Consider the following 12,483-nt stretch of genomic DNA (forward strand, 5'->3'; position numbering starts at 1 on the left):
TCGGGTGTATACAGATGACAGTGTTGACACATTATCAATGCTCCAAAAACGAGAATAATTTACTACTTTACTTTATAATCGAATAAAAGGAAAACTTCTTCTTGTTCAGTTAAGATGACACCTTCCTTAAAGGCACACTGTGTAGTTTTTGGGAAGAAATTTTAATCAGAAGAGAAAAATCTTCATTGATTGATTACGCTTAAATGCTTTGGTTTCATGACTAAATAAACTGAATATACAAACTGACACTAAAGATAAAATATGTATTAGTTCTGCATTAAAATGTCTAAAAAATACACTAGACCTTATGTTATATATTTTGTGGTTGGGTACTCAGATTATCCCAAATGTTTCCAACAATGTTCAACCCAGAGAAATACACAAGTTTACTCAAGGTGATGGAGCTTTTCATTATGTCACCACCGCTACTTCCAGGGTAAGAAAGTCAGCAAACAAGACTAAATTTGAGGTGAATAAAACTTTAAAACATGACCTCATCTGTGAACATTTATGCCTGAGTCACATCAGATAGATTTACATCAGCAAAGGTGGTTGTTTAATTCAACATTACAGGACATAAACACCCGAAAACAGAGGTCAGCTCTGCGGATCGCTGCTGCAGTCAGCTTGATTAACAGGAGTGAAGATAATTTTCCTCAATTTCTCAGGGAATAATCCATTGATCTTGATAAAAAATAAATCAGGCTCATTTAGGTGCCTGGTATCTATGAGTGAGTATAATTTTATGCAGATCCAAATAAAATACAGATTTTGCAGATTTAAATATGTTTTCTTTGGATTAGATTTGATTGAATTAAAGGTGACTGTTGGGCCTTGGCAGAGGTATGCGCTCTACATGTATTAACTTTTATTTCATGTAATTATAATTGTCAAGCATCAATTCACTTTCAGGTGCAATTTAAGTTAAGGGGATGCATTTCTCACACTACAGGAGTTTCAGTTTAGTTCATTCATTTGGCACAAATTAGCCACCAGTTCCTGCAGCAGAACCTGCTTTTCTTGCTATCTTGTTAAACTGGCTTGTGCCTTATGCGTCACATTGCACATCAAGCACGTCATGCATAAACAGTTCCCAAATCGATTGCTGAAAATGGCCCAAAAAGAACTTGTAGGGGTGTTTGTAATGCCGTCACCGGTGACCTCAGCAGATAGGGATATTTGAAGTGATAGGCTGGAGTAGATCTGTAACTCACAAATAATGACAAGCCAGCTTTTGCACAACCTGGACTCTGCTCCCTGTTCAATGTAACCCTTAATAGTGCTTATCAGAGTTCAGTATCTGTTCATGAGTCCCTTTTTACATAAGGACTGTCTGAGAAAAGGACTATAAGGGGAGTGCAAAATGTTGTCCAGGCAAGTTTGATCCCCACACAAGTATGTGGAGTAAATTAAAAAAAGATAGTGCCAAAGGAATGTAGGTTTCGCTGTCTCGGTTGCCAGATAATTGCAACAATATCCACAAACATTGCAACTCTAATAGATCCATGGATCTGTGGAAGCAATCCAACACTGCAGCCACAGAAAGAATCTCTACTGGGAAGCCGTATTGCATCGATCAGGACATGTCTGATTTGCCTCAGTAGTTTCAATAAAGAGAAATCCTCCATGTGCATTTGAAATGGCTGTCTTCATCTATGTGCAGCTTTCACTTTCTTGCAGCACAATGTTTTGGATCTAGTAGATGTACAATTAAACTGCAGTCTATACTTGAGGTCATATTTGTAAGAAAAGTACATTTTTGAGTCACATTACCAACTCGTTAAATACTGACGCTTTTGGATTGTAGGTCATGTCAGCCAAAGTGTCAGTTTTTGGCAAGTGGGGAAAACCAAAGTGTCACGTTGAGACTCAACAATCAACTTTTCTCATAAATAGGACCTTTAAGATAAGACTGGATCACCAACAGGGCAAAGAGGGCAACTGCCCCTGTTATAAAAAGTAAAGATACTGTGTTTTTCCTCAGGGCCCCCCTGGCTGTCGAGCAGAGTGTGATCTCCTCCACGGCGGTAGGGGGCGCAGTACCGGCTGAAGATGTCCCCACGCAGATCGTTTACACTTCCGTTTCCGAGAGGCAAGGAGCCGCAACAACAACAGGCACAGGCAGATTTAGTTCACTATAAACCTCTTAACGTTAATATCGGTAAGACTTTGGTAAAGACTGAGTGATACGACATTAATTCAAAGTAAATGCACTGATCTGCCGGGTCAGAACCGAGTTCCTCTGAGCACCGGCAGCATTTAAAGCTAGCGTTAGCAATCGGCTAACGTTAGCCTAACTTAACCAGACACCGACTGATTTAATCAGCTTGTTCGTGGTTTACAATGCGATCAATCTTTCTGTTTGTATTGGTCTCATCACTTTGCTAGATGAGTACTGTTTCAGAGTAAACATTAAGGCAGTTATTTATATAGCATCTGCTAGCTACATGTACAACATAGCATAGCTCTGTCGTTCATCCAGTAAAAGCACCTGAATCAGTGGACCTCCACGTTTTTCCATCACATTTAGCTTTAATTCCCTGTCTTTCTGTTTGTTTCAGGAGTCTGAGGATGTCGGGACAGAAGCGTCCTGCTGACCCTAGCGGTTCCTCGTCCTCCGGTGCCCCCCCAGAGAAGCGGAGGGAGAGGGAAGGAGAGGACGGGGGACCCGGTGTCAGCGCTGCTGCCGGGGGGAGCACCGCGGTGGAGACTGTCATCAAGCTGGGAGGAGTGTCCAACTCGGTGAGAAGCCCCATTAACTCTCCACTCCTCTGCTAACATGTATTCACTTCATCTCAGTGGTGTACAGTCTCTCTACTTGTTTGGCTGTTTTTCATGTTTGAATTGTTTTTTCAGGAAGAACAAGACATCAAAGCTCTCCAGGCTAAGAACCGGAAATTGGGAGAAGCTCTCGATCTTAGACAGGTAAATTAATTCTCTAAAATGTGCGTACAACTCTTTATAGACACATATTCCCTTTGGAATAAAGCTAAATCTCTTTGCAGGTGATTGAGGATGAATTGCGAGAGCGAATTGAGCGACTGGAGACCCGGCAGGCTACCGATGATGCCAGTCTGCTCATCCTCAATAGATACTGGAACCAGGTAAACAAGTTCAGACAAGGAGGCAACAATTCCTTGTTCAACATTTAAAGTCGCCTCTCCTATATAGATCAAAGAGTCCATGAGTGATGCCATTCTTTCTCCTTCAGTTCGATGAAAACATTCAGCTGACCATCAGGCGTTATGATCAAGCAAGCAGCGAAACTGAGAAATCTCTGGCAGGCGAGGGACGGAGCCTCAAGCCGGGGACTCCAGAGCCTGATGGCGACTCTAACCAGGAGAGGGCCAAGGACAGAGGTAAAGACCGGGGGTGACACAGGATCATGACTCTGACAGCAATGACATGCAGATGTTTGATCGTATTTGATTTCCTGCTGATGTCACTCAGGCCAAACGGGAGAGGGGGCCAACTCCTTCCTGGCCACACTGGCGAGCAGCAGCAGCGAGGAGATGGAGGCTGAGCTGCTGGAGAGGGTGGAGTCCAGCCAGAAGCAGGCCAATCATGTGGTGGAGATCTATGAGTGTCTGAAGAGCACCGTGGACCAACTGAAGGCAGAGGTGGACTCTGGAGTTGGTGAGATAAAACGAAGGATACAAAATGAAATTGCAGTGATGGAGAATTTTATTTGGGAGGAATTTATTAAATCAGTGTTTGTGTGTACACCCATAAAAATGTGATATTGTTGTTGTTGCTTTTCTTTCCAGAGGGCAGTCTGTGGCAGGCGGCTTCCAAACTGAACTCCCTCCTGACCAGTGAAAACGAGCGGCTGCAGCAGCTGACTGAGGACCTGAAGCAGAAGCACAGCCACATGACAAGCGAGGTACAAATGGCATATTCCTATTATGTTCCGCCTCAGGTCAAGCCATTCTTAGCTGTTAAAAATATGCATGTAAAAGTGTTATTGTTTGAATACAGCTGGGACTGCTGCACATCTTTCTACTGCTACGTAATCAGAGGCTGCTTATTTGTAAGAGAATTGAGGCACATTGAGTCTTTGAATAGGAAGTTTACTGTTACTCATTACCATCTAATAACGTCTGCTTTATTGCAAAGTAATAACATATGAAAAACTATGTTTCTGTTAGCTCTTGTGTGTGGGGTCAAGTCTCTTTTTATTCCTGTCTTGTCCAGTCCCGGTCTCTGGGTCGCGCAGCTAACAAAGCAGACCAGCGTGTGAGCGAGCTGCAGGTTCTGATCGAGGAGCTCCAGTGGGACATGGAGAAGATCCGCCGCAGAGAGAACAGACTGAATGCACACCTGATCGAGATACTTGAGAGGGTGAGGATGTGCTCTCTTTGTGTGTGTGTGTGTGTGTGTGTTTCTCATTTGTCTCACACAGTGTGAGATCTAATCTAAATCTGATACCTTGATAGAGGTAATTTCACATCCAAATAACAACACATATCAATATGTAGCATATTTTCTGTAAATTCAATGAATAGCTTGTATAAGATAACAACATGGAAAGGTCTATTTTCCTGTCGTCACATGATGTTTATCATCATGTCACACAGCCCTTGTGACAGTGTTGCGTAAATGTTCTGATGTTTATGTGGAAGTATGTTGTAACACTCCCTGCAATGTGTCCCAGGTGAACAGCAAAGGCTATAAGGTGTGTGGGGAGGCCAGCAGTGTTTGTGGGACCATCACCATTAACAAGAGAAAGGTAGGTATTTCAAGAAGATGTGAAGTTTCCTGATTTTGTGTTTCTACTTTCCACACCTTGCTTTTCATACTTGCTGATGTTTTCCCTCTTCTCTCCTTTCAAGTTTGAAGAAATGAACAGTGAGATGGAGGAGAACAAGGAGCTGGCAGACAACCGTCTCATTGAGCTGCAGAAGCTCCAGCAGGACCTGCAGACTGTGCACCAGGAGAACAACAGCACGAAGGTTCTCCCGCACCATTCTTATGACTTTCATTTGGAGACGGCTCATTGATGGAAAGTAAAGCCGCATTAAACCAAAAGACTTAATTATTTTTTATCTCTGTTCCTCTCAGACGGAGCTGCTGAATCGAGCAGAAGGCATGGTGAAAGAGACCTCTGAGTATCGTTGCCTTCAGTCGCAGTTTTCTGTGCTCTACAATGAGTCTCTTATTCTAAAGGCTCAGTTAGATGAGACCCGCGCTCGTCTCAACACTACCCGGACGGCACGGCTTCGACAGCTGGAGCATATGGAGGTAGGTGTTGTGTGTGTGTGTGAGCATCAGTGTCTGTTTGTGTCAGCTTTCGCTCTTTTCTCACTCTCATCTCCTCTGTGTGCAGAATGATGAGGTGGCTCTGCAGAGGAAGGTTCGTACCGAGGTGTTTCAGCTGGAGGACACACTGGCTCAGGTCAGGAAGGAGTACGAGATGTTGCGCATCGAATTTGAACAGACCCTTGCTGCCAACGAGCAAGCAGGTAACTGACAGGTTCTGCCATAGATGGTCTAAGAACTGCACACTTCATCGCTTTCTTTCTGTTTTATCCTGCTTCACTCTGAGCTCTTCTTTCTCTCAGGTCCCATCAACAGGGAGATGCGTCACCTGATCAGCACGCTGCAAACCCACAACCAGCAGATGAAGGGAGAGGTGGTGAAATACAAGATCAGACTGAGAGAAACACAGTCTGAGCTCAACCAGGTGAGTCAAAAGGGGAAAAGGGTAATTCACCAGCAAATGTTAAATCATACTCTTTGACCTATAGGTTTAGTAAAGAAGAGCACAACAGCACATCACACTGAAACATTCACCTGTTACCTCTTCAGGTCCGCGCCTCAAAGGGCAATGCCATCCTCCAATCTCAGTCAAGCACAGAGATGGACGTGAAGGATGAGACAACCTCTCCTTCAACCCCAGCTGTCTCTGGGGAACCTGTGATCAAGACAGATCCCGACAACGGCTCCTCCACACCCAGCAGCACAGGTAACTAACATCTATGAAATGTTTGTTTCTTTTTTAATTAGAAAATTAAACAACTAAAGAACTTGAACTTATTACTTCTTGTGATATATATAAAAGAACTATCCTGTTTCACTTTGCTTTATTTTCTTTCTGTAGGAACCTCTGTGAAAACGGAGCCTGGAGTAGAACCTGAGGCCACAGTGAAAGAGGAGGAGAAAGAGGAGAAGAAAGACAAGGAGGAAAAGAAAGAAAAGGACATTGTAAAGAAAGAGGAGAAAGACCGAGAGCGGGAGAAAGAGAAGGAAAAGGAGAGAGACAGGCCGACCCGCAGCGGTGTAATAAAGGAGGAGAAGGAAAAGCCAGGGAGCAGCAACCAGCCCGAGGAATCGGCCGGGGAGCGCCTGTCTATGGTCGGAGGGTCAAAGAGGAAGGAGATGGAGCAGCTGAAGATGGTCCGAGCAGAACTTAAGTAAGTTGCATGTATGGAATGTGGTTTTTAACTGAGACGGTGCTGCTTTTATTTAAATTACCTTATAGATGAAGAAATCCATTTGTCAGGAAGCATTAAATGTTGCTGGATCATTACATTTTTCAATAGATGTTCACAAACGGTTTAAATATATTTTGGAAATTGATAAGTTGTGTTTTAAGGGTTGTCCGTCGCATTCTTGTGAACGCGATCTTCATGATCTTTTAAGGAATTTTGTCCACTTGGATGAACTTTTTAGAAAATTTAGATATTGGCGGTCAAATATCACTGTGACCTCACAAAACACATTTTTGTCTAATATTCAATAAAGTATGACAAATCTTTGCCAAAATGTCTAATAGGATAAAATAGTGAAGTGAAGACATTTTATATCCAAAAGGTCAGGAACCGCTGGTGACTGGTGTGCAGAAGCATACAACCACAATGCGGTAATTCTAGTCCGTCTTGTATTTTTTAAGTTTTTCCGTATTGGCAGACAACATGTTCCAGGTTGAAGGTATCTTTGTTATACCAGTGTGGGAAATTAGTCTCACAGCAGCAGAGGTATGTCAAGGAATAGCAAATAAATGCTATGTGAAGGACAATTGAGTTTTGAAGTCTATTGTTCACCAAAGTTGCAGAGGAGGATTGTTAAAACATTTTCAACAGCCTATTGTTTTTTTCTGTTATGTGTTGTATTGTTGTTGTTGTTGAGGCTATTTTTTCTGTGGGTCAGCTTCAGGCTGTCGCGTCCAATAAAATGCGTACCGTTCATCTAACCCAGAATTCACCAGTCATATGATTCTGTGACTCACCAGCGGTGGCTCACATGGAATATTAGACCCTTGTCTCAAAATATAGCAGGTAAACAAAAAGGTTATCCCTTAGAAATGTGTCAAAAAGATGGTCCTAATCGTCTACAGCATGATCTCCGCCCTCATTTTCATTTCATAATGATGATCGTAGTTCTGTAATAGACTGTAAGACTTCTTACGTCAACTGTGCAGGAAAGCCCAGGAGTCACAGAGGGAGATGAAGCTGCTGCTGGACATGTACCGCTCGGCGCCGAAGGAGCAGAGGGACAAAGTCCAGCTGATGGCCGCAGAGAAGAAGTCCAAGTCAGAGGTGATCAACACAACACACTATAGAACACAGTCATTTACACACAGACATTTACAGTTAAGCATCTGTTTTTCATGTTAATATCTAATCATGATTATTGAAGGTGTTGTGTTGTGGCAGTCCCTTATTAACAATGCTGATTCCAGGGAGAGGAGCTTCGGCAGAGGCTGAGGGAGCTGGAGGAGAGGGAGAGGAGAGAGGGCAAGAAAATGGCAGATGAAGAGGCTCTGAGAAAGATCCGGTCTGTGGAAGAGCAGATCGACATCCTCAACAAGAAGCTCTCTATAGCAAAACAGGTGTGTGAGCGCCTCATTTTTTTAGTTTGATGCACAAACAAAGCCTCCTTTCGCTCTCTTGTAACACTGTGTCGCCTCCCTGCGTCCCCTGCAGGAGGAGGACGCACTGCTGAGCGAGATGGACGTGACGGGCCAGGCCTTCGAGGACATGCAGGAACAGAACATCCGTCTGATGCAGCAGCTCAGAGAGAAAGACGATGCCAACTTCAAGCTGATGAGCGAGCGGATCAAGTCCAACCAGATCCACAAGTTGCTAAAAGAGGAAAAGGAGGAGCTGGCCGACCAACTGCTCACTTTAAAAACTCAGGTGAGTCACCTGGCAGCAACATACAGTTCCATCTGCAAGTTAGTTTTGTGACATAGACACAGTGAAAAATACCTGCAATCATTTCTTACTTTCATGGAATGTACTACGGATTATATTAAACAAAAAACAAATCCAAAAAGTCAACATATTTTACAGATTATGTACAAGCCGACTATCACCTACTTTTTTGTGTGTCTGCTTGTTTGTTTACCCAATTTGTTGTTTGTCTTTTCCCTGAAATGCCTAATTTGTGTTCTAAGTCTTGTGCGTTTTAAAAAGAATCATTTACCATCATAATGTTTTGCAACTGTGCCTATTTGTCAGGTCGATGCACAGCTGCAGGTGGTGAGGAAGCTTGAAGAAAAGGAGCGCCTCCTGCAGGGCACCATCAGTACTGCAGAGAGAGAGTTGACACTTCGAACACAAGCTTTGGACATGAACAAACGCAAGGTAACACACACCATTCAGAGTGAATTGATCCCAGAAAGGTTGAGCTTCTTGTAAGGAAATTCAACACACGTGTCTCTGTTTGTCGTCCAGGCTCAGGACTCTGCGCTGCTGTCAGAGGAGGTGCGAACTCAGCTGGAGCAGGTTCAGCAGAGGCTCAACCTGGTCAGAGAGGAAGTTGTCGAGAACAGCATCTCCCGGGAGAAAGAGTCCTTTAACTCCCGACGAGCACAGGTAACAACACACTAACACGTATCCACAGATAAACTCAAGTTTCAAACAGTACATGAACTTAAAAGGCATGGAATATATTGATGATAAGTAAGGCTAAATGTTACTAAACTTATTTTTTCCATACCCGTAATATGCAGTAAACATATCAGATCGACAAAACAATTGGCTTAGATGCAAATTATGACCACAGGAAGAACAAATTATTCTTTGTGACTGTCATAGGACTTGTGGGATGACTGTTTCTTAAAATACACTGCTTGTTCTCTGATGACAAATTAGATTTGCGCATTGAAACCCTTTGTTTCCCCCCTCGCTGTGTTTAGGCTAAATAGTTATGGCCAGTTTCAATTTTGAAACGGTGAAAAAGTTCTGCATCCTTAACATTTTCACTGCAAGGTTAATCCTTGTTTGTTTCGTGTTGAGCGTTCAAATCATAGTGGGAAGCTCTAACCGCTAACATAGACTGCTAAAGAACAAGTAAATGCAATCAAAAGTGGAAAACAGACTTCTTTTACTTAAAGCGGTTTATCTCTTTAATACGTTTCAGGAGGACATCTCTAAACTAAGAAGAAAGATCGAGAAGGCCAAGAAACCAGCGGAGAAAATCAGCAACGGAGATGACATCCTGAATGAAGAAATCAATGACTATAAGGTTGGTTTCTGCGATACGGAATATACTGAAAACGTCCTTTCAAACTTTATTTCACTTAATCCTGCTTCAGCAAAGTCAGAGAGTAAGATCAGTTACAGAGCAGCGTCATGGATGCTGGTCAGGTTTAGACACATCCACATGTTTTGAATGACTCATTGATGAATTATTATTAGTTATTTTGCAGATGAGAACAATTCCTTTCAAAGTCGGGTTTTACTATTTGGTTTTTTTGTGACTATTGGATACCCCTATGGTAGCTAAGACATGATAAATTGCCTTCTCAGGTGCCCACTTTGTGTGCTGATGCCCTTTTTTATTTTTCTGCCCCTGCTCCCCAAACATCCTGGTCCCTGTAACCACTGGTTACAAACAAGTTGTGATGGTACTCTTAACCCAGAGTAATCTTTATCACTCTACCAAATGAGACCAGCTGTCAGCGTGATCACACTCTTTTAATGGGAACACACAAGAACACTTAAAACTCCCACCAACTGTGCGATGATTCAACATCACACATAAAAAATGACAATTGTAGTCTGCGTTCTGTTTGAGCTACAGAAATCTCAGTGACTCACGCTCAGATTTTTCCAGACTTGCTCGTAATCTTGGAAGTGGTTTGATATAATCATGAGGGGTCTGAATGCTTTGATTATACAGCCTGTCGTACTGCCAGATTTATGCGTCGGCTGTTCTCTGTTCTCTCCACGGTCTTGGGAATCAGTCGTCGCCACATCAGAGTTATAATAAAGAGCCTTCACATCATTTGGTGTGTTCCGAGTTAAGGACAGTGGAGCTTGAAGTTATTTGTGTCCACTCATCACAAATCATTCAGGTCAGGACAAAAATGGCTTCTCTCTTTCTCTCTCTCCCCCTCAGGCTCGTCTAACGTGTCCGTGCTGCAACTCTCGGGTGAAGGATGCGGTACTGACAAAGTGCTTCCACGTCTTCTGCTTCGAGTGCGTGAAGACACGCTACGACACACGTCAGAGGAAGTGCCCCAAGTGCAACGCCGCCTTCGGAGCAAACGACTTCCACCGCATTTACATCGGCTGAAGACGCAGTCCGCCGCGCTTACTGGAGAGGAATAAAGGGGTCAACAAGAAAAGCAGTAGTACAAATACTGCCGGGGGCAAGACTCACCATTATGAACATGTACCCGCCCTCCCTCCTCCATACAAGACTACATGAGTGTGATATCTCTGGATGATTCCAGCCTCGTAGGGCCGCAGTGATGCTCTGAACCGAACGCTTTAATGTTTTTGGTTTTTTAAAGAATGACTGAATTCATCTCCCCCCATCCAGTATCCACTACTTTACTGTGTGCTTTCAGATACTGAAGCAGGAAGAACGGAGGGAATGTGATCATGCGAGTTTGCATCACATACTGCATTGTGTGTGCGTGCGTGTGTGTGCGCGTGTGTTTGTGAGCGTTTGAAAACAACCTATTCAACAAACCAGTATACAAAGAAAACGATTAGTTCAGTGAGAAATAAAAATAAAGTTCCTCTCATGTCTGTTTAATGTTGGTGTGTATGTACATATGCCGTGTCTCTTCACTGTTTAATTTTTTTATTTGAATCTGCCTTTTCTCTAAAAATCTCTACAATCTGACTTAATGCTGTGTACTTGCTGTTCCACTAGTTATTAAACTGTTCAGCTCTTGCTTTCATTTCACTAATTTTCTATTTAAATGTGTATAAATCATCAGACATGTGGACTGGAGTCGACTCTGTTTTGAGAACTCAACAGAACATAAACAACTTAAGACTCGATTTGGACGTTAAATACTTGTGACATGATTAATTTAATGACTTCTGTGCTCATTTTATGTTTTCAGTTAGCTTTTTGTAGACTGGCTGTCAGTAATATACTCTAACAGTCTTGTGTAACAATTTGCAGCAATTTACATGTATAAATCACTTTTATTGGCCATGTGTGAGTGGATTGTAACGTAACGTAAAAAATTAGACCTTACCGTCTCTCTCGGTTGCTTACACAAGCCTGTGGACAATTTGTTTAATGCTGCTGCACTGCCTCTCTCCGCTCTGTTAACAGAGAGCAACAGTAGGTAACAATAGTTTAGAAATGTAGTCTGCTAACATTAACTAACAACTGGCTTCAACCACAGAAGTTCCACAGAGCGCCTTTGAATTTTTGTTTGATTATATTTATTTTCTAACATGTTGGATAAATCGGTCAATAATATCATTATTTGAAAGGTACCAATACCTTTCTTTTCTCTTTGTAAAGACCAGATACTGCAAGTAAGATGGAGGTTTCTTGAGTAGGGAAAAAGTGACTTGACTTGGGACTTGCCTTAAAGGGTAAGTCTGCCAATTTTACACATTAAAGTGTGTTTAGAGGTCTGGGGGAGTACCACTGCATATGTGAAAAAAGTAGTATAAAGACTTCTGTGGCTCCAGTGGAAGCTGCATGTAATCTAATAAATTGGCTCCAGTGATGTCACTTATACCACTTTTCCACCCAAATAAGCGGGTCTACACGGGTTTTTTAAACGCGGGTCAACCCACTAAAAATCGCCTATTGACCCCATTTCTACTTCCTGCATGCAAAGCGTTACTTTGTACGTCACTGACGTTACGTTTCACGTCACGAATGCGCCAGAAACAGTTGTGACAGAAGAGAAAACAACGATAGACCCATTTTGAAAGAAGCGTCTGTAAAACGGTGGATAAATCCTTTTGAGCGTCACAACTCCCGCGAAATGACTTGTTTGACTGAGTGTAGAGGTGGCTAAGCATTTGCACTTGCATTGTGGGTGACAATGCGCTCCTATAACATAATGAGTTGGACTCATTATGAACAGTTTGAAAAACCAATTATCAAAACCGATCCAGTAGAACCACATACCACACATTTTTAACACCTGGTGCCTCAATTACCCACAATGCAACGTAACCACTGAGTGACATCACTGGAGGCAATTTATCAGATTACATGCAGCTCCTTGTGGAGCCACAAAGAGGTTTTTATATTCATATTTTTCACATA

The 12,483-nt window shown here is 42.7% G+C and overlaps 1 protein-coding gene across 1 annotated transcript; it reads left to right on the forward strand.

The window, feature by feature from the left end:
- The first annotated feature begins 2,072 nt into the window (after positions 1-2,072).
- On the forward strand, positions 2,073-11,145 carry rnf20 (ring finger protein 20, E3 ubiquitin protein ligase). Its single transcript, XM_073487103.1, has 22 exons — positions 2,073-2,161; positions 2,562-2,742; positions 2,857-2,925; positions 3,006-3,104; positions 3,212-3,359; positions 3,451-3,636; positions 3,768-3,883; positions 4,195-4,341; positions 4,655-4,729; positions 4,833-4,952; positions 5,062-5,241; positions 5,327-5,462; positions 5,562-5,683; positions 5,809-5,965; positions 6,101-6,413; positions 7,421-7,538; positions 7,682-7,831; positions 7,926-8,138; positions 8,463-8,588; positions 8,679-8,819; positions 9,367-9,471; positions 10,348-11,145. Exons 2-22 carry the CDS (start codon positions 2,572-2,574, stop codon positions 10,522-10,524), a joined length of 3,069 nt encoding a protein of 1,022 aa, XP_073343204.1. The 5' UTR covers positions 2,073-2,161; positions 2,562-2,571; the 3' UTR covers positions 10,525-11,145.
- Positions 11,146-12,483: the final 1,338 nt, after the last annotated feature.

Source organism: Pagrus major, chromosome 18 (genome assembly GCF_040436345.1).
Source record: "Pagrus major chromosome 18, Pma_NU_1.0".
In the NCBI taxonomy this organism is placed as follows: domain Eukaryota; kingdom Metazoa; phylum Chordata; class Actinopteri; order Spariformes; family Sparidae; genus Pagrus; species Pagrus major.

What these genes read in the sequence shown, in the direction of transcription:
- rnf20 (XM_073487103.1), top strand. Translation starts at nt 2,572, where the DNA reads ATGTCGGGACAGAAGCGTCCTGCTGACCCTAGCGGTTCCTCGTCCTCC. An exon ending in TGGGAGGAGTGTCCAACTCG is followed by an intron (nt 2,743 to 2,856) that starts GTGAGAAGCCCC and finishes TTGTTTTTTCAG; the next exon opens with GAAGAACAAGACATCAAAGC. An exon ending in GACAGCTGGAGCATATGGAG is followed by an intron (nt 5,242 to 5,326) that starts GTAGGTGTTGTG and finishes CTCTGTGTGCAG; the next exon opens with AATGATGAGGTGGCTCTGCA.